Source organism: Opisthocomus hoazin, chromosome 6, assembly GCF_030867145.1.
Source record: "Opisthocomus hoazin isolate bOpiHoa1 chromosome 6, bOpiHoa1.hap1, whole genome shotgun sequence".
Classification (NCBI taxonomy): Eukaryota; Metazoa; Chordata; class Aves; order Opisthocomiformes; family Opisthocomidae; genus Opisthocomus; species Opisthocomus hoazin.
The window spans coordinates 31,354,336-31,373,722 of record NC_134419.1 but is presented as its reverse complement, the minus strand read 5'-3'; the positions used below and the strand labels follow the sequence as shown (position 1 = coordinate 31,373,722).

Here is a 19,387-nt window from a genome sequence, read left to right as displayed (position 1 = left end):
CCTCACAGCTGGCCCTGTTTGCAATAGGTGCCGTCTGTCCTACGTGAGCACAGCGCTTTCTGGGTCAAGATCCATATCTGCTGTTTAATGCCACTAAGTCTTAATCCCCTGTTTGGCGTTGAAATTTAGGACCAGAGCCTTAAACCGACATTGCAAGCTGATGGGAAAGTGTCAGTCCTTTCCTGGGTTTCTGTAACTGCGTACCCTTTCGGTTAATAAGGAGAGCAATAGAAAGGATCAGCGTTAGCCTGTGCTTGCATTAATTTAAAGGTTCATAAATCTCTGAACTACAGGACGGTGCTGGTGCTGTCTCTTTGAGTAATTGGCCGTTAGTACCTATAACTAACTGGGTAGAGAGAGTTGTAATCAAAGGTAACGGACCGTGAAAACCGTCTGGTTTGAAAGTAGCAAAGCTGCTGTTAAGGCTTAGAGGGAAAGTGGACTGGGATTGAGGGGGAGTCTAATTGACAGTCAGTAGGGTTTCCCCTGCCCTTTCATTAACTCCTTCCCTGCTAGAGGCTTGGGAGATCCAGCAGCAGCCATCATCGCTCTTATAACACCAAAGAACGACGAAGGTGTTAAGGATCAGACTAATGGCTGTGCTGAGGGTCAGTAATCTAACCGACGTTTGGTGAGAGGGAGAAGGTAAGGGCAGAAGGTGTCAACAGACATGACATAAACGCCTGAAAGAAAGCGCTGATGAAAATGAGGAGCAACAGGAGAAACAGAGCTGTGTAGAGCTCTTATGTGGAGGCTGGGGGCGTCTGGGAAAGCGCTTGGATGGAGGAGACCATGCTCTTCTGCCAGTAAAAGAACAGAAAGGTGGGGGGGGGAATGAATTGTTGCATACAAGAGGAGGAAAGCAGGAATGTTATTTGTACTAAAAGTGAAGAGATGGTTATCTTTGTCAGCAGGAGCAAAAGGTCAGCAATAAATCTTCAAGCGTTTCTGCTATTTCCATATTTGTTCAATGCTGTGATGTCCTGCCACTGCATTTAGATGTCTTTGACTCTATGTCATGAATTATTCCTCTTTTTTTTTTTTCCTCCCTGACAGTTTCGAGTGTTCACTGCTCCCTTCCACAAGGTAGGCTTCGCAGACTTCTGGCTGGCTGATCAGCTCAACAGCCTGGTCGTGATACTCATGGACCTGGAATACATGATCTGCTTCTACAGCTTTGAGGTTCAGTGGGAGGACAATGATGGACTTCTGGCAAAAACAGGTAGGGTGATGCTGGCAACCCATGCAAACATGGTCCAAATGAGCTGAAAAGCACTGAGCAAGGCAACTTCACAGTCATCTGTCTGTTTTGAAGAGGGCTACCAATGACACAGGAAACTAAAATAATTGTTGTTTCTTTCAAATGCAGCATTAGATCCTCCCCTTTCTTACTTCCATCCAGGGAAATGGCATTTCATATCCGTGTTCATTTCCTAATCCAGTCATTTGGCCTGATGTGAGCATTCGTCAAAGAATTTAGACATGGCACTTCTTGACTGAAAGAGAAATCCATTTTCCTGGCATGGTTGTTTTATTTCGTAGTGGTTTACCCGTGTATTTGCTTTTAAGCCTGTTCCTGTTGCTCAGCATGACAGTGAGTTGCGTGAGCTTATTAACCACAATTCTCTGTGCTGTAGCCTGCTCCTTACAGGCTCTGTCATAGTACCCGAAAGCAAGAGAGGATGGAGAAACCTCCTCAGAGCTTGTTGATGCCACCTCTTAATCAGAGTTGGTGCTGTGATGCTAGGGTTGTGCATGCTCTGCCTCTTCTCTGCTTTCTAGCCAGAAGAGCTGCAGAGTTGGCATGTGAATTTTGACTTTGGCCTTCCCAGTGGCAAAATGGTACCTGTCTCCTCCTGGATCGGGCCGCTGTCTTTCCGTTTTAAGTGATGCCTGCTGGCAAATCGTGTTGTCTGATGACTTTGATGCTTGCTGAAAGAATTTGCAGTGTGCTTCGATAAGCATCAGTGTTTGCTTTGTTCTTCCAATCTGTCTGGTCTTTCTCTTCCCTTTAAGACAGTGTTGCAAGTAACTAAATATTTATTAAAAATAAAATAAAGCAACTGAGTGGTTAACAACTTGTCCTCTTCCAGTCCAAACAGTGGAATGATCATGCAGTGCTTGGGATAGACATCAGCTAATAACTTGTCTCCATTAGTCTGAATAAGAAACAAATGTTTGTTCGTCAGTGGGGTGTTTGGGTTAGATGTGCTAAGTGAGAGAGCATAAGAATACGGCGTTCTTGGGGGTTCCAGGCAGCGCTGGGGCTTTCCTGGTCGTTGACTCAGTAATAAGGCGGCTTTCAGTGGTGTGACACAAGGTCATGCTGGTGTAGCTGCCTCTCACCCCAGTGGTTGAAGCCAGGCCTAGGTCCTGGCTTTGTGGGGTTTTTAAAAACAAACGAACAAAAAAACCCACCAGACACATACTGAAATACATTTTTTTTTTCCTATGACAATGTGCAAGAAAAATGGGTCAAGGACATCTTGGGCAAGGCAGCCTTTTTGAGCTGTCCCTCAGAGTGTGGAAATGTTCTCCCATTTATGCACAGAAATTCAGTGTTGAAGGCCTTTTGGAATTCCATCCTTAATTTGATTATTCACACTACTGCCAAGAGCACAAAATAAATTTAGAAATAGATTATTTCTAATCTTCTCGCATGTTTATATACTGGCAGCAGTGGAAGAGTTAGATTATGATCTGTCTGGATGTGTTATTGATGTCACGTCACCTGAATGTCTCCGAGGTGGGAGTAAAGGGCTTCAAGATGCTTTCTGGCGATGAGCGGCTCGCTGTTCTGGCTCCATGTGTGTGCCTGAGTGCGAGACATTGAGGGGGAATTGCGCTCATTTCAAGTGATTCGACTCTTACAGAAAGCAAGACGACAGGAGTTCTTAAACTTACTGACGCCGTGTCCTTGAAACTTCTTTTCTTGCAGATAATCAGATTTGTTACAGCTACTCCTACGGAGTGAGAGCGGTTGTCCAGTGCATCCCTGCTTGGTTGCGATTCATCCAGTGCCTGCGCCGTTACCGTGATAACAAACGGGCCTTTCATCTGGTTAACGCTGGAAAATATTCCACCACCTTCTTCGTGGTGACATTTGCAGCCCTCTACAGCACTCACAAAGGTATTGATGGTTTTGGAAAATCCCTTGCAAGTCACAGCGTTTGCTTTTTACCTGGAGAAGCTCAGAATGTGGCATCCCACTGAAGCAGGAGCTTTTGTCTTTTGGTACCTGTGAAACATCTCAGTGGAAAGCCAAGGGCCTGCCTAGCTTGCAAAAAGCATCTTAAGATCTGCTTTTAGGTATTTTTCACACACCTGGTCTGCTTAGAACTGCGCTTGAGGACCACGAGAGAGAATTTTCAGGTTTCTCTCTTGAAAGGAGAAAACTGAAATACCTGTTGGTTTTTGCTGTGAAAGGAGGTTGAATGGGAGATGTAGAAGGAAAGGGACAACAGAGGAAATACTTCTCCCTTGGCATTCATGAATAGCTAACCTGGATCGTCTGAAGAAGGTCGGTCCATCATTTTCGAACGTGGGGAGATGTGTACAGTGCTGGGAAAATGCCCTTGCCAGATTTTCCAATGTGTTTTTACCCATGTTTTTTCTGTAGCTGGTAGGGAGTTATTTCCAATCCATTTAACCGCAGATTGAGCTCTGATCCTTCAAGTTCCCCATCTCCCTGGAAACGACAATTACTCGATTCTGCTCTTGTTCTGAAGGAAAAAGCTTTTAGTTTCTGCACTTCAGGCAGTCACCCTGCCTGTCATTGTTCTGAAGTCCTAAAAGCTGTATTCTTTCATTTGAAAAATAGATGCCTCCTATATCTGCAGGAATTAGCAGCCGCACACGCTCGTGAGCAATTACTCATCCTGAAATACGGTTGTGGTGGAGCAGGGAGAAGTGTTCAAGGCACGTTTCTAGTTAACATGCTGGTTTTTTGGAGGGGTGGCGAGGGTATTAGCAACCTTCCCGTGGCCAAGAAATGGCTGTTTTGACATAGCTGGGCCTGAAGTCGCACCGGTCGTGTTTGTCGAGCCTTGCGTTTTAACGGCGGCGAAGCGCACTGGTGCAAGCTGGCCGAAGGCTGGAAGTCGGGCGCTCGGTATCCGGACGTCCACGCGAACCCGGCGTGGGAACATCCGTGGTGGGTGCAGCGCCTGGCCCCTCCGTGCATCTCCTCCCTGGAGCTTGTTCCCGTTTTAGCTCGTTTGCTCAGTGACATTCTGCTGCTCCTCAGCTCCAACCCTCCAGTCCAGTTAGTCAGCGCCGCCCAACCCCGAGATGAGCCAAATACAGATTGCCTGGCTGTAGTCACTGCTCGTATGCTTTTCCGTACAGCGCCTGCTCTGGGGAGGCTGACTAATGCTGTCCCTTCCCGGGGGGGATGCTGGCAGAGCCTTCTGCGAGAAGGTTGGGGTGTGTTTGGAACCAAGAGGGAAAAGCAGCATCTGTCAAAATGTCCTGCTGAAGAATTTGACCTCTTCCTGCTGCTCTTGATGTCTGCATCCGCGCCGGTACTGCTGACCCTTGTTCTTGTTGCTGCCGTACATAACTGCTGTCTGCTCATCATGTCTGGCAGGGAGTGGGCTGTAATGAGGTGTTTACGAGCCAGGCTCGGGGTTTGTTCCAGCTGTGGAGAGATGTTCGTGAGTCCCAGCTTTTGTCTGCCGAGTTATGTTAGTGGGAGTCGGTAGCACGTGGTTGTTGGTATCGTACAAAAAAAAAAAAAAATTTGGAAATTTCACGGCCTTTGGAAATTACACTTTAGGACAGATTTTATAAATGTCACTGTGCCTGGGCTTGTAGGGATTTTTGAGAGCTGCCTGAAGACCTTGCCGTGTCTTCTCAGCCCTGTAAGCTTATTCCTATCCTGCCATAAAGGCACTTTCTAATATGCTGTACCATTTAAGAATCCAGTTTTATCTGTGTACTTCACATAGATGCCCAGTTCAAAAAGAACTTGGAATCACATGGTCTATTATCACGTTGTTATGATGTTACGGTTGAAAATAGATGTGCTACTTGCCCACACCTTCCCTGTGTCTGCCCGAGGATAGCAGAGACAAACGCCAACCCCTTACCTACGGAACAGCCGCTGGGGGCTGGCTGCTTGCTAGTAGGAAAGCAAGCGCTGCCCAAAACAAGCGTCAAATCGGGAAAGATCCTTGCTCCTTAGACCTGCCCTGAAGTGCAGTAAGTAATGGGCCTGTTAATTGCTGCGGCAACAAGAGTTTGATTTAAACAGTCTTTCGTGCCTGCGTTCGCAAGCCTGTGACTTACACCTCTGGAACGACAGCTTTCGGCTGCCAGGAGAAGAGGGCGATGGGTGGCCTTTCCTTGGGAGGTGCGGCAAAGTACACCAGTGCCTGCTCTCTGCTGGGGAGCCCTGGGTGCCGCAGCCCTCTGGGCACATTGCCTTCCTCCCCTGGGCAGGTTGCCTTCCTCCCCTGGTTTGAACCGGGCTGCTGCTGCTCGGCAGGTTTTCAGCTGCGCGAAGACGGGCTGGGAGGGCGTGCCGGTGCGGAAAGCCAGCTGATGCACACGGAGCGAGCGCACGGACAGTGTTCTCGGACCGTGTTTTCGTATGCTTGCTTGCTGGAAAACAACTGGAACTAAACCAGTGTACAAATTCCACCTTACTACGCTGGTGAGGTCTGCTGCGTCTAGTTGTATGTGGTACTCCCTTCCCCAAACCTGCTGTCGTGAAGGATCCCCCCCGTTAACACGTCGTACTGCGGGCTCTTGGCGAGTATCTCAGTATCCCCAGAATACCCCTGTTTAATAATTCATATTGCTCGGACAGTGCGTAATTCTGATTCTTTCTTCCCTGGGAGAAGCTGTTTCTTTATTGTTCTTCCATTTGATTTAGACGCACAATGCCATTTTCTCTGCTAAATGCAGCTGGGAAGTTGGACCGGTAAGATCTGTTAGATTTTTCTCTCCCAGCCTGGCAATCCTGTTGTCCTGGGCCTAGATCAGTTTTACAGAGTTAACGCCAAACTGTCACCTCCGGAATTAGTAAGTCCGAAGTGCGAAATGCTACCCCTTCGGAGGGGGAAGACCAGAGCAGGCAGCGGTTTTGTGGGCGAATGCCGACTCAAGCTGCCTGCTTTACCGCGGCTCAGGAACACGGCCGCATTCCAGAAGCAACCCGGGGGCAACTGTTGCTGAGCTCCCAAAGGAAGAATTCTCGGTATTTTTATATCACTCCAAGGAATGGGAAGCAAAGGCTGCCTTCTGTAAATACCGTCCTGCGGGGTATGTTTGCGCAGGCAAATGAGGCAGATCCGTACCTCTGAGCTCCCTAGCAACGGGAGCGCGTGCTGCCGGCCGCTGCCCGCTCGCAGCACGGCCGAGCAGCAGCCTCTGCCCCCGGCTCCTGCCTACCCTGGCTTTGCACCGGGGAGTCTGGCGCTGGCGATAACTTCCCTGGCAGTGCTGAGTAGCTTTCCCCAGAGCTAGCCAGCTGAATGATGTATCGCCTGACTTCATCCCTACGGAAACCCAAGTGGTGCTGGGGAAACAAGTGATGAAGCCCAGAGTCTGCAGCAGCAGATTAACCCCAAGTGCAGTGTGGTTTTGACACACAACTACTTTTTGCGGTGTTTGCGCTCTGCCAGAAGCAGAGGTGCTTACCTTGACAAATGCACCGGTGTAGCTGCTTCCGCTTCAGTCCGGCTTATCGTGGCGTTCCGTGGGGATCCCCTCTTATATAAAATGTGTTTGCATTTAAGAAGGGACGCTGATGTACCTAGAATAGCCAGCCTTGGTTTCGTTCCTCACTCGGACCCGCTTCAGGCTTTCTAAGATAGGATTGCTGTGTTCAGGTGTCCAGCTCTTGTGAGAGACGCTGCGACTGGAGCTGAGATGTACTACTCTGAGTGCCGGTCGCTGCTTAAACTTTACGTGTGATTTATGCTCCAGCTTTATTCTTCAGAAGACGAGATGCCTCTTGGTTTTGCTAAAGTCAGTTTTCTCTTACCTTGATGCCTTTTGCTCACATGGTGTCATTGGAAATATGTGGCTGACACAGAATATAGATTTGGCTTCTGTGCTTGAAGAGCTGAGCTTCTCCAGTGCTTCGTACCCTTCTATCATTTTTTTGTTTTGTGGGTTTTGCTGTTTCAGCATAGGTATTTGTGTGTTTACCTTGTTTTTCTCAGGTATGCGTTAATGAGCTTAAGCACAAGTACTGGGTTAAAATTGGCTTTGTGGGTTTTTATCCTTTAACTGAAAGGAAGATGGTTTCTGCAAGCTTTCATTGTCAGTTTAATTTACACACCTTATTCAATTAAATCCTTGTGGTCTGGGTAGTATCCAGCTATTTATTAACCTCTAAATTATTCCAGAGTTAATCCATATGGCCTGGAAACTTGTGTAAGTGTCCCTTCTTCCATAGCACTTCCACGCCTTTCCAGGTACTCCAGGTAAGGCTGCTGAACAGTGGCTGTCAGTGGCTTGGAAGTGCCGTGGAGAGCCTAAGGTTGGTCTAAGATAACGCGACTGCCACGCACTTTCTCATTAAACAGCCCAGGAAATTCACAGTAATTAAAAGTACAGAAGTTAACTAAATAGGGCTGTCTCTAAAGAGTAGTGCTTCTGTCTGTGTTCTCACCATCACTTCGGAAACAGGCTGCTCCTGACAAAGTGGTGTGTGATTTGGTTTGGTTTTGGTTTTTTTAAAAAAGCCTGAGAAAATGGTGAAACTCCTTGCTTCGCCAAGGAATAGAGACGTGAACTGCCAAGGCAGGAGTCCTCCTTCGATTAATGAGCTTTTGCAGGAAAGCGTTGGACCGTGCCTTACTAATAGAGAGGTTCGGCCAGGTCTGGCCAGGCGAAGATGAATGGGAAACGTGTTGCTTTTTGAAAGCAGAGCGGAAGATTCCCAGGCCTTGTAACTGCTGCCCACTCCTCATTAATCACAACGGCTTCAGCTGCTACCGATGGTGATACCGGCCGGTGTAGCCAGCTTCACGCCGGAGCGGGTCGCTGGTTCTCCCATGCTCCATCCCACCGCAGCTCCCCGGGGAGGGGTAGGACTTCCAGGTGGGAGAGGACAGTGATGCGCGGCAGGAGGGAGGAGAGGACGGTGGTGACATCAAGATGCTGCGCTGGGAGCCGCAGGAGGACATCTGACTGCGCCTTGGCTCTGCTCTTCGCCGCCGGCTCAAGTACTGCGCGGCGGGTTGTGTCGCTGCGCCCTCGTTGCTCCCGTGTTGGAAGCTGCAGGGCACAACCCCTGCGGAGTGAATTTGCTGGTAGGTGGAACAAAACTAACTGCGATCCTGAATGGTTGCAGTGGGAGGGGAGGACAAGGTGATGTGAGAAGAGGGACTAAAATGACTTTTACAGAGATCAGACATTGGTGCAGCAGCTTAGAAGACCTCAGCGGAGAGATGTCATTTCATTTCTAGTGAGTGGGAAGTGGGCAAAGCGAAATAAATGGGCATACAGAATTCAAGTGCGAGTCTCGTGAAAGGCTGAGACAAGCAGCTCTGGTGACATCCATTCCCTAGTTTATCCCTTCGGTGTCGGTACAAGACCTTCCATCCCTCCCTCTTCCGCAGCACTGGAAGAGCTGTCAGTGCTGTGGCAAGCCAGATCATTTGATTTCGGTGTCACGAGAGCCTTATAGAGTGCTTGGATTGACCTCTTGAAGCAAAACAAACTTTGTAATGGGATTAACTGGCTTCTTCCTTAATACTTGCGGTTTTCGTGTGGCTTGCCTTAGTGCAGCATCCTGGGAACTCCATCAAGATGATTATTTGGAGCCAAAATGTGCAATGTCTGTCACATTGCTGTGAGCTAGGATGAATTTTTGTCTGAAACCCTGTCATTCCGTGCCCAGGAGGCCTGCAGTAATGAGTTGTGTTCATTAGCCAGTCTTTCTGATCCTTTCCATCAGAGCAGACACGGTGTCATTAGTGAAGAATTGGAGGCATTGCCATTGGCAAACATTTCCATCCTGGCCTCTGACCTCCTCCCAGCTTCAACGTGGGTCTCTGCGGCACCCTGAGCAAGCCCACCTTCTCCACGCTGGCTTGTTAGCTCCTCTAATTGCTTAGGCACCCGTCCCTGTGATGGTGCTTTGGGATCGAGCCGGGAAGGGTGAGGAGCACCCCAGGAGGTCTGCGGCAGGGCCAGGTCACCGGTAAGTGAACCAGGGAAAGCGAGATGAGATGGCAGCCGGTGCTTGGCAGGGAGCCTCGGAGGGGCATTTCGGAAGCTGCTATCGCACCCCGAACGTCAGCACAAATGAGGTAGGAAATCCCCGAGGGAAATCTTCTGGTGCTTTGTAGGTCTGCAGATGTCAAGCGGGACATTGCCCGCGCTGGCAGCCGCGCCGTGGGGGAGAGGCGACCTCGGCACCCTGCCGCCGGGTGATTCATGCGTTCCCTGCTTGAGACTGCAGCCGAGAGAGAGATGGCTTTTAATAGCCGGGGTTTGGAACGTGGGCGAATAGTACCGTTTGTATCACTTAATACACTTTTGTGTTAAAGGTGACTGAAGAAGCGGGAATGCTAATGAATAATAAGGTGTAAGTAAGAATGGTGGCCTACTGATATCTCATTTCACGGGCACTTAAGAGGGGTAAACCTGACTTCTTTTTTAATGGAACATTTTAAGAAAAGCAACTGACTACATCACAAGTGATTTTCCTTTCAAATGCATGCAGGTCGGGAGCTCTCTGGGACTGCAGAAATCTAGGCGATGTGATCATCGAACAATACTCTTTTTTCATTTTGATTTTTTTGTTGTTATGTTTGGAAGGAATCTGCTTTGGGATCTCATAGCACTATAGAGGTAGCAGATGACACTGTGTCCCCATCCCTAAATTGTCCAGCGAAGGCCCTGATTATCACGCTACTTATTTCTGGTTGTGAATCCAGATGTTCTCATTAGCGAGACTGCTGGCAAATGCTTAGATTGGAAACCCCACCCTTCCCAAGGCAGCGGTTAAACATCCCCCAAGAACACTTCTCAAGTGCCAGAGAAGCCACCAGAAGCAGAATCAGGTCAAATCTCAGCCATGACTGATCTGCTTCCTCCTGTCTGCAATGAAATCCCGTTCTTCTCTTTGTGAGACACAAGCAACGAGATTGCTGTGATGCCTTAGCCTCAGAGACAGTCGTGTCGTCCTCCCAATCCCGTGCAAACCTGCAGAGTATTTTTAGTCACAGCGTGGTTTGGGGATTTCCCCGCTCTGCGAATGCAGAATCTAACTAGAAGAAGAAGAAATGAGATGTTGCCTCCTGACAGTTCTTCACTGCGCCGCATCGCGCCGCTTTGCTTTAAATTGTGCCTGGAGGCCACAGCAGAGGTTTGCAGAATCTAACGGGAAGGGTGCTCGTACGCAGTGCTCGGTATTTGACAAAGCCCGTCAGCGCACGATGGCAAGTCCTCCGTGTGCTCCCCTGGTTATTTGCCTTTTTACTGCGTGAAGCCCACTGTCGTGTCAGGGCTCTGCCATTGATCCCAGTATTAAATAGTGGTATGTGCTGGCTGGGCAGAAAGGCAGCGCTCTGCTGTTCCCTCGTTAAGATGTCTAATTACTGAGGGAGCGGTAACACTGCACTTCGAGCAGTACGGAGTCAGACAGATGCTTTGGGGTGTCGTTCTGATGGCAGTTCTGATGCAGAGAAGGGATGGAGGTAATGGGCACGAGTCACCCCTGGGCTAACTGGGTGGCAGAAAGCGTATGCTCTGTACTCCAGTGTCTGTGTTTGGCTAGCACACTGTAAATATAGATATATTTTTGTTTTGGTTCTGCTTAAATCCATGATTGAAAGGCTGCTCATCAAAGGAGGCCGGGTTTGGCGTGCCTCGACCAAGAGGTTCTCGGCTGGTGCTGGAGGCAGAGCCGCTCGGGCTGGGTGGGTTGTGCCTGCTGCAGCGGGGCTCACCGGGCTGCGTCTCCCGATAACCTCACGCTTCGGACAGCTTTTATCACAGCGTTCACCGTCAGCCGAGACCGCGGCCGGCCGCAGTGGCTGGCACACTGGGAGCGCTTATCGGGGGCCGTTGTGCTTTCATCCCGAGCTTCAATAATACATGGCATTGATTTTTGCTGTGTTGAATACTATATAGTGTTTACATTCGCCGGAATAATTCAGCAGGGTAAACAGATAGTATTCTTTGGAAGTAAAGTCAATATTAACAGCGTTCGGGATAGTATTTGCTGTCTATCTTTGATGGAAAGCAACCTTTCTCTTGCCTGTGTTTAGAAGAGGCTGTAATTTCTGCCGAGCATTATTCTCTCGGAACGCTAGTCAGATATTGCGTCCCCTGGGGCTGGGTGTGGGATCCGAGATAGTGTCTATCAGCAGTTTTTGCAGGCAGTAAATTCTGCTGCTGCTAGTGCCTTGGGCTGCTTTCTGGGACTGTGGCCATTCACAGCTTCAGCTCGGAGGTGGAAGCCTTCCGTTATTTATCCAGTTGACCTTCTGGAGCAGTTTGTAGGTGTATTTCTGCAGGGTGTCTACTGAAATTGCCTTTTATAGGGTAAACCGAGGATGCTAATGGAAATGCTGTGGTGCAGGTTGCAAACGGCCCCTGCGGTCCGCTGCTTCCCATCGACTTTGCGGCCAGCGGAGATAGCAGAGCGCTGCGAGCTCAGGTGGCCTCGGATGTAGCCGAGCACCTCCACGCTGCAGACATGCTGATGGGAGCACAAGTTGAGATCTGCCCGTCAGCAGGGAGGGTGAAGCTGCACCTGCGACTCGACACGTGGGGGGTTCGTCCTGCAACGTGCTGTTTTGAATAACTGTAGCTCCCTCCAGAACATCGAGTACAGCGGTCCTTCATGCACCTCCTGGTGGGCAGCCTGGCAGTCATGCTGCCAAAGGGTTGCTGCGGTCCACGGGATGCTGAAGACTTGGTCTTTTTCCTCCTCTTGGAGATGTTGAGATCTACCAGGTGTCCAGAGTGCTCCTCTCATCCTGAGACTGTTGCTCGGTGGTTTCTAGCACATCATGAAGATGGTTTTTGGTGGTTTCTAGCACATAGAGTCATAGAAAGTTTTGGGTCGGAAGGGACCCCTAGAGGTCATCTAGTCCAACCCCCCCGCAGCGAGCAGGGACACCCCTAACTAGATCAGGTTGCTCAGAGCCCTGTCCAACCTGGTCTTGAATGTTTTCAGGGATGGGGCCTCCACTACCTCTCTGGGCAACCCGTTCCAGTGTTTCACCACCCTCATTGTAAAGAATTTCTTCCTTATATCCAGCCTAAACCTACCCTGTTTTAGTTTAAAACCATTACCCCTCGTCCTGTCACTGCTGTCTCTATCATCATGAAACAAAGGAAAAACGCAAGGTGGATCAGTTCCTGCTTAGATCGACCCTGGCATCATCATACGTGTGCACCGTTATGTGGTGGTCCTGGAAAACTGGCAGGGCGGGGGTAGCTGGAGCCTCTGGGCAGAATATGAATGCCTTCATTTTCTAGCCCCCTGAGCAGCAGTGAAGAGGGCCACTAGGACCAGCCAGTGGAGACTGAGATATAATTGCTTGCCTAGAGCAGTAACATATTTCTGTACGCCAGCTGAATACCAATGAGCGCAGGAGGAAGGAAGGTATCAAACGGAATTGCGGGCAGGAGGAAGAGGAGGAGAAGTGATTAAAGGAAGGGACTCAAAGGTCAAGGCTGAAGACAATAGGCTAGTTCTGATTAGAGCATTTTACCAGGGAGTGATTTATTTTTTTTAATGAATTTTTTTTAGGAGCTGAATGCATTACAGAGCTGGTTGGTGAGAAAGCAAGCAGGAGCGAGGGGCAAGCAGCGTGACCCCAGGTGCCGCTGAAAAGACTGCTGTGAAGATAGGGGCAGGGAAAGGGAGCTGAAGCCAGGATAACCTAACTAGAAGCAAGCACATCCTTTCGAGGTCGATGAGGTTAATGCTGCAAGATTTCTTACTCAGGCCTTTTACTTCCCGGTACTCCTCCTTTCTGTAGTTGCACACAATAACCTTTAAGGCAATTTAGGTCTAAGCGGCACAAACCTTTGAAATCACCTTCCTATGTAATTGCCAACTGAGGGTGCAATTTTTTGAGCCCCTTATGTAGCTTGAGGTGATTGTCTGGGGCCAGATTATCCCCTCCATGATCGGAGAACTCCAGAGGAGCACCCGGTGATGTCGCTTCGCTGCTTGTCAGCCCATGGCTCCTGCCAGGGATGTGGCTGAGGGCATGGCCCTGGATGGTGCTGCCCGCGCTGCCTGCTCCGGGTCTGCTCCATGAAGATGTGGGGCAAGGCTCAGTTTGTTTGTATTCTGTCCTTAAAGGGGGAAAAAAAAGCAGCGTGACCTAACCTTCCAACCTCAGACTGATAGGAAGCCCGCAGCCTCGCAGGGTGGTTTGGGGCGTTTTAGATGCTTTGAAAGCACTTAACCCATTAACTACCTCTGAATTACCGTTCACAGTCTGGTAGTGGGAGCTAAACATGGAGATCTAATGAGCTAAAAATAATGTTGGAAAGAACAGGCTTAGTGTCTCTGAGTCACTGAATGTCAGCATCTGCCTTTTCTCCCTGAAATAACGTAGTGGAGGCTTCAGAGGAGCTGCTGGGAGGAGAGAATGAAATCTTGCAGTGGAGCCCTAATTGCTGAGCTCCCAAAACCTCACCTGCGTCCTGTTTTGTGGGCAACTGCCCTGTAAAAAGAGAAGGGGGGAGGTGGTTTCAGCAGCAGCGTTGACGTACCTGGGCATCGGAGCCCGCGTTCTGCAGGACTGCTCTCGCCGGCTCCCGGGTGACGTCATGGCTCTCTGCAGCGGCAGCGATGCGATGCCGGCCCCGGGTGAAGCCGAGCCTCGGGAGGATGCGGGATGCTGCTCAAAGGCTTCCAGCCTTGCACGAAACCAGGGAAGCTCGTCAAACCCGAGCGCTGCAGCAGGTCTCGTGTCCTTTCCCTCTGCCGATGCCAAGCTTCGCTGCAGATGGGCTGTGCTGCAGAAGTGGCTTTAATAGGTTTGCTTTAGGGGGGGTGTTTTGGAAGGAGAATGAGTGTGTGTGCTTGACCTGTATCCTGCACATCACGTCCAGGAAGCCTGAAGGGCGTAACGGGAGGGACATACTCTTACACCGTGCCTCTCATTTTCACCTCCATTAATTTTACCGGATTGCTGCATTATGTTTATATCGTAACGGTTAGAAACAAAAAGGGAAGGAGAGGGCAGATTGCCCTGTTGCTCCCTCGGAGATCAGCTTTGGGGATCCTGTCGTTTTAGAGCCACGCATATGGAAACCAGCGCTGTCGCTTACCGTGGCACTGCGTTTGGACTGGAAACATTACAGCTTTTTTTTGTACTAGAAGTGTTACTGGCTTTGTTAGAAAGAATCGGCGACTGAGCAAGCGCGGTGGCTGCACAGAAAGGGGGAAAGGCTCCTGACGGCAGCGAGAGGCGAAGCCTCGCAGCCCAGTGAAGCATTGTAACGTCTTTTATTTTGGTGGACTTTATGACACAGACTTGCTAATTAAGAACAAACAGGATTATCAGGTCTGTTTGGTTTTTTACCCAGCCGACTGATACAGGGAAATTTAGCTGAGCTGAGAGCAGCGTAACCTTTTTAGGGGAAAATGGGAAACAACTTTGTTGCAGCAACATACCTATGAGCGAGCGGGCTCCGGGCCCGCAGTCCCTGTTTCACAGAGCAGCTCTATGTGGGCATTTAAACTCCGTACTGAGCCTTTGTCAGGTTTTATAATTACACATTGATGTATTGCCTTCTTTTTGCTGATTTTCCCCTGCCGCCACAGCCTCTGAAATGGCGAGTGGAAATTCTTCTACTGCCCGTCCTCCTTCAGGCTTTTACCGCACTAATTCGCGGTTGTTTATATTTATACGGACTCAAATATTTTCTTACGAAGCCCTCCTGAGCGCTGCCTCCTTGCTTTTTCCTTTGTACGAGCCTGTGTCTCTTGTGAAACGTGGCCCTCAGCTTCCACCTGCTGTTCGGAGCTAGAATGGCAAGGCTCCCGCACGTTTCCAGAAAATAAAGATATTCGTGCAAATCACAGAATCACAGAATGTTGGGGGTTGGCAGGGACCTCTGTGGATCACCCAGTCCAACCCCCTGCTGAAGCAGGGTCACCCAGAGCAGGCTGCACAGGACCGTGTCCAGGCGGGGCTTGAATATCTCCAGAGAAGGAGACTCCACAACCTCCCCGGGCTGCCTGTGCCAGGGCTCCGTCACCCTCAGAGGGAAGAAGTTCTTCCTCATGTTCAGACGGAACTTCCTCGGCTTCAGTTTGTGCCCGTTGCCCCTTGTCCTGTCGCTGGGCACCAATGAAAAGAGTCTGGCCCCGTCCTCCTGACACCCACCCTGCAGATATTTATAAGCATTTCTAAGGTCCCCTCTCAGCCTTCTCTTCTCCAGGCTGAACAAGCCCAGCTCCCTCAGCCTTTGATTTTCCCAGAACTTGAATGAAAAGGGGTGTTGTTTCCACTGATCAAACCAGCCAATTTTAGCTGTTTTAAGAAGCAATCTGCCTGAAGTTGTACAGAAGTATGCTGTTCTTCTCTTTTCCAGCTAAAAACCACAGTGACACCCAAGTGTTCTTCTACCTGTGGATCATCTTCTATTTCATCAGCTCTTGCTATACCCTTATTTGGGACCTGAAGATGGACTGGGGTCTCTTTGACAAAAACGCTGGTGAAAATACCTTTCTTCGAGAAGGAATTGTCTACCCACAGAAAGTGCGTATGCAGCCTGCCTTTATACGAGAGAAGGAATTTTTAGTACTTTAACAAAAGTCGCGGAGTTTAGAGCATGTTGCCATTGGCCGTTGGTGCTTCCTGAATGCTGTGAGCTGGGATTTTCGAGCAGCAGCATGAATTTGTTTGAAAGAGATCGTTTATGGTCACTTTTCTAGTGGTTGAGCAGCAAATGCTGTAGCTCCCTGAAGGCCTGAAGAGGTCTGTCTGCTGTGCGGGGCACGTACGATGAGCCGTCCTGTTTGTCTGTCTTATTCTGCAGGCATACTACTATTGTGCCATTGTAGAAGACGTGATCCTGCGTTTTGCGTGGACCATCCAGATCTCCCTGACTTCCATGCAAATCTTTCCGTACGCTGGGGACATCATTTCTACTGTGTTTGCCCCGCTGGAGGTATTCCGGTAAGGGTGCTTGACTGAACAGTTCATGTCTCTCTTGCATTTTTATTACACGTAGAAGATCAGTACGGTGGGGAGTGCCTTTCTCCTTGGACAGAGAAGGTTCTGGACCTTCACGTGGAAGACGAGGGTCTAACAGGAACATCTAATCCAAACGGGGTGCGGAGTGAAGAAAGCTGTAGAGGGCTGTGCCGCAGTGTGGGGCTGGGGGCTGCATGCTGCGTTCACAGTTTCGTCTCAACCTAGACCTAATCTTGAGGGTTTTGGTTTTACTAAATTTCTCCTTAAAATTAACCTGTTGCAATTTCCAGATGAATTTTCCCTTGATTCTCAGGCTTACAATTATTCTCAAATCTCTGCTGCCTTTCCAAACGTTCATTTGGATTCTGCATCATCCATTTGGATCCTGCAAGGTTTCAGAGCTCTTTACACACTTGTACTCTAGCTGGAGACCTACCCCTGCAGCTTCTCAAGATGAACAAGAGCCCTTGAAGCCGAACCTCACTCATGTGGGTGGCAGAGGTTGCATTTCACTTGTAATGCCTGGTGCCTCCGTGCTGTCCAGACGAAGGCTGTCATTGTTAGGATGATGGATGAGCCTGACAGATCCGTCGTTCTCAGGAGAGCTGGGAAGATGTTGCAGCAAGTGTTGCTGTTAGTCATTTGCTGTTTCTCCGTACTCCCAAAGTGTTCCCAGAGGCACTTGGATCAGTGAGAACAGTCAGTGGTACCCAGGTGCACGTACCGGTGCTTCGCCAAGTGCGGGCAGTGCCTGCAAAATTGGAACCGAATTGGTAATTTTCACTTTTTCTTCCATCCAGTCGGTTTGTGTGGAACTTCTTCCGTCTGGAGAATGAGCACCTGAACAACTGCGGTGAGTTCCGTGCCGTGAGGGACATCTCCGTGGCACCGCTCAACGCCGATGACCTGACGCTCTTGGATCAGATGATGGACCAGGAGGATGGTGTACGAAACCGCCGCAAGAACAAACAGTGGAAGCGCAGCCAGAGCGTGTCCTTGCGCAGACCTCGTCTTGCTTCGCAGTAGGTTTTGCCTCTCCTCTAGCGCAACAAACCAAATCGTGTGTTAGAGCTGTTGTTGGCTGTTTAGGGACTGGGTAATTGTGCAAAGATCTCAGCCAAAGTAGTCATTCAAAGGGAGGACAGGTCCAATTAGTAAATGAATATTTCTGTGCTGGAGGGTTGATCCATTCTTTACACCATCTTGGTGTTCTGGTGAGCCACTGGAAAAGAGAGTTCCCTTTACAAAACTCCCCTCCTGCAGAAATAGCTTGTAGCAGTTGCCAGAGGTTGTAAATCCAAACGTGGAGGAGAGGTTCCTGTCAATGAGGGGGTTATGAGGGCTACGAGGATGATGAGGGGACTGGAGCATCTCTCCTACGAGGAAAGGCTGAGGGAGCTGGGCTTGTTCAGCCTGGAGAAGAGAAGGCTGAGAGGGGACCTCATAAATGCTTATAAATATCTGCAGGGTGGGTGTCAGGAGGACGGGGCCAGACTCTTTTCAGTGGTGCCCAGCGACAGGACAAGGGGCAATGGGCACAACCTGAAGCAGAGGAAGTTCCATCTGAACAGGAGGAAGAACTTCTTCCCTCTGAGGGTGACGGAGCCCTGGCCCAGGCTGCCCAGGGAGGTTGTGGAGTCTCCTTCTCTGGAGATATTCAAGCCCCGCCTGGACGCGGTCCTGTGCAGCCTGCTCTGGGTGACCCTGCTTCAGCAGGGGGTGGACTGGGTGACCCACAGAGGTCCCTTGCAACCCTGAACATTCTGTGATTCTGTAACCGACCATTTCCAGGCTGCAGACTGCTCCAAGATTTCAGTTATCGTTTGGTTAAGATTTCCTACATGAGATCTAAGACCCCGTTCCTCTCCCAAATCTAAACCCGTGCATTTTTTTCTTTCCACTCCTCCTCCTTACAGCCTAGATGTTTCCCCACCTTCCCCTCCGGCCCCAAACCTGTTCACTGCGTATCTCCACTGCAGTGCCTGCTCTCCGAGCGTCACCAGGCGCTCCCATGTCCAGGCACCGCTTCTGCCCCGGCAGCACTGCTGGAGCCCTGCCCTTTAGCCAGGAGGCAAGCTTGGCCTCCCTGGGGACATGAAGCAGAGTGTGTCAGGAGCGTTGTGCGATCCCAGCAGCACATCCCCCCGTTGCGTCGCTGCGTGGGGGGAGTGGGTGGGAGGAACGGGAGGCCGTGGCTGTCACACAGAGGGTGTGCTCCGGCCTGAGCTGCAACCCTGGGACCATACTTCGGTCGTGCCCGTGTTGGCTCGGACTACACGGGTATGACCAAAACCAACAGCCTTCGTGTGGCTGCTAGGGACTCAAGAACTTCATGCAGAGGGGATGCGGGCCAGAGCCTGGTCGAGTTCCCGACAGCCACATCCGTTTGCCCCTTGGCCATGCAGTTGAGACACCTCAAGCGTATTCCAAAATGAGCCACTGCGCCTCTGTGCAGCCTGGCGACAGAGGGGTGGGGAATCGTCAGAGAGCTCCAGGGGAGGAAGACAGTTTCCAAGATTTCCAAGCGCACGGTGGTTGCATTGTCTGCGTGTGGTGGTGGGCATTTCTTCTCCCCAGTGAGCGCTTTCTGTTTGTTCCCTTCCAGGTCCAAGGCTTCTGACACGAAGGTATTGATAGAGGACCTAGCGAACGAAGTGAACACATGAGATGGCCACGGCCTCTGATTCCGCACCCTTTGTTTTCTCGTTCTGTTCCCCTCTTCCCCGAGTCACCCGGTCTCTGGTACAGTTCCAGCTGAAAACAGGAGGAAACACTGAACACGTTTTCTGAGCTCTTCCAGACCAGATCCTATGGACTCCAACAAGCTCACTGTGTTTCGTTTCTTTTCTTCTGGGTTAATTTTAATGTCCTATTTTAAAAAGAAAATAAAACCTTTTACTTTGTTTTGCCAATAAAGAGGACAGTTCGGGAAAGAAGGATTGTTTACAGTCTCAACAAGGACACACAAACCTGTCTGGATAACGAAGCATCATAGGGACTCCCTCACGGGACAGCGCCGAGAGCACGCTCGGTTTCCGCTTGGCCCGGTTTTGACTGGTTGAAACCGGACTTAAGTTTTTAAATCTGATTTTTTTTGTTGGTTTGGTTTGGTTTTTCTTCATATCCAGCGCTGAGGCACTGGCTGCACTTGCAGGGAAAGTGCACTTAGAGCAGTATCTTCATTCACGAAGCTACTTTTTAATTTGATGTAACTTTTCTTATCATTTTTTGGAAATATGATGTATCTG

The 19,387-nt window shown here is 49.9% G+C and overlaps 1 protein-coding gene across 1 annotated transcript in view; it reads left to right on the top strand.

The window, feature by feature from the left end:
• XPR1 (xenotropic and polytropic retrovirus receptor 1) overlaps positions 1–19,055 on the top strand; it is a 122,283-nt gene extending 103,228 nt beyond the window's left edge. The window contains exons 10-15 of the mRNA XM_075422520.1: positions 1,057–1,222; positions 2,939–3,130; positions 15,535–15,701; positions 15,982–16,121; positions 16,940–17,161; positions 18,745–19,055. Coding sequence (XP_075278635.1) covers positions 1,057–1,222; positions 2,939–3,130; positions 15,535–15,701; positions 15,982–16,121; positions 16,940–17,161; positions 18,745–18,805 — 948 coding nt within the window. The 3' untranslated portion in view covers positions 18,806–19,055. The remainder of the gene's footprint in view (positions 1–1,056; positions 1,223–2,938; positions 3,131–15,534; positions 15,702–15,981; positions 16,122–16,939; positions 17,162–18,744) is intronic.
• Positions 19,056–19,387: the final 332 nt, after the last annotated feature.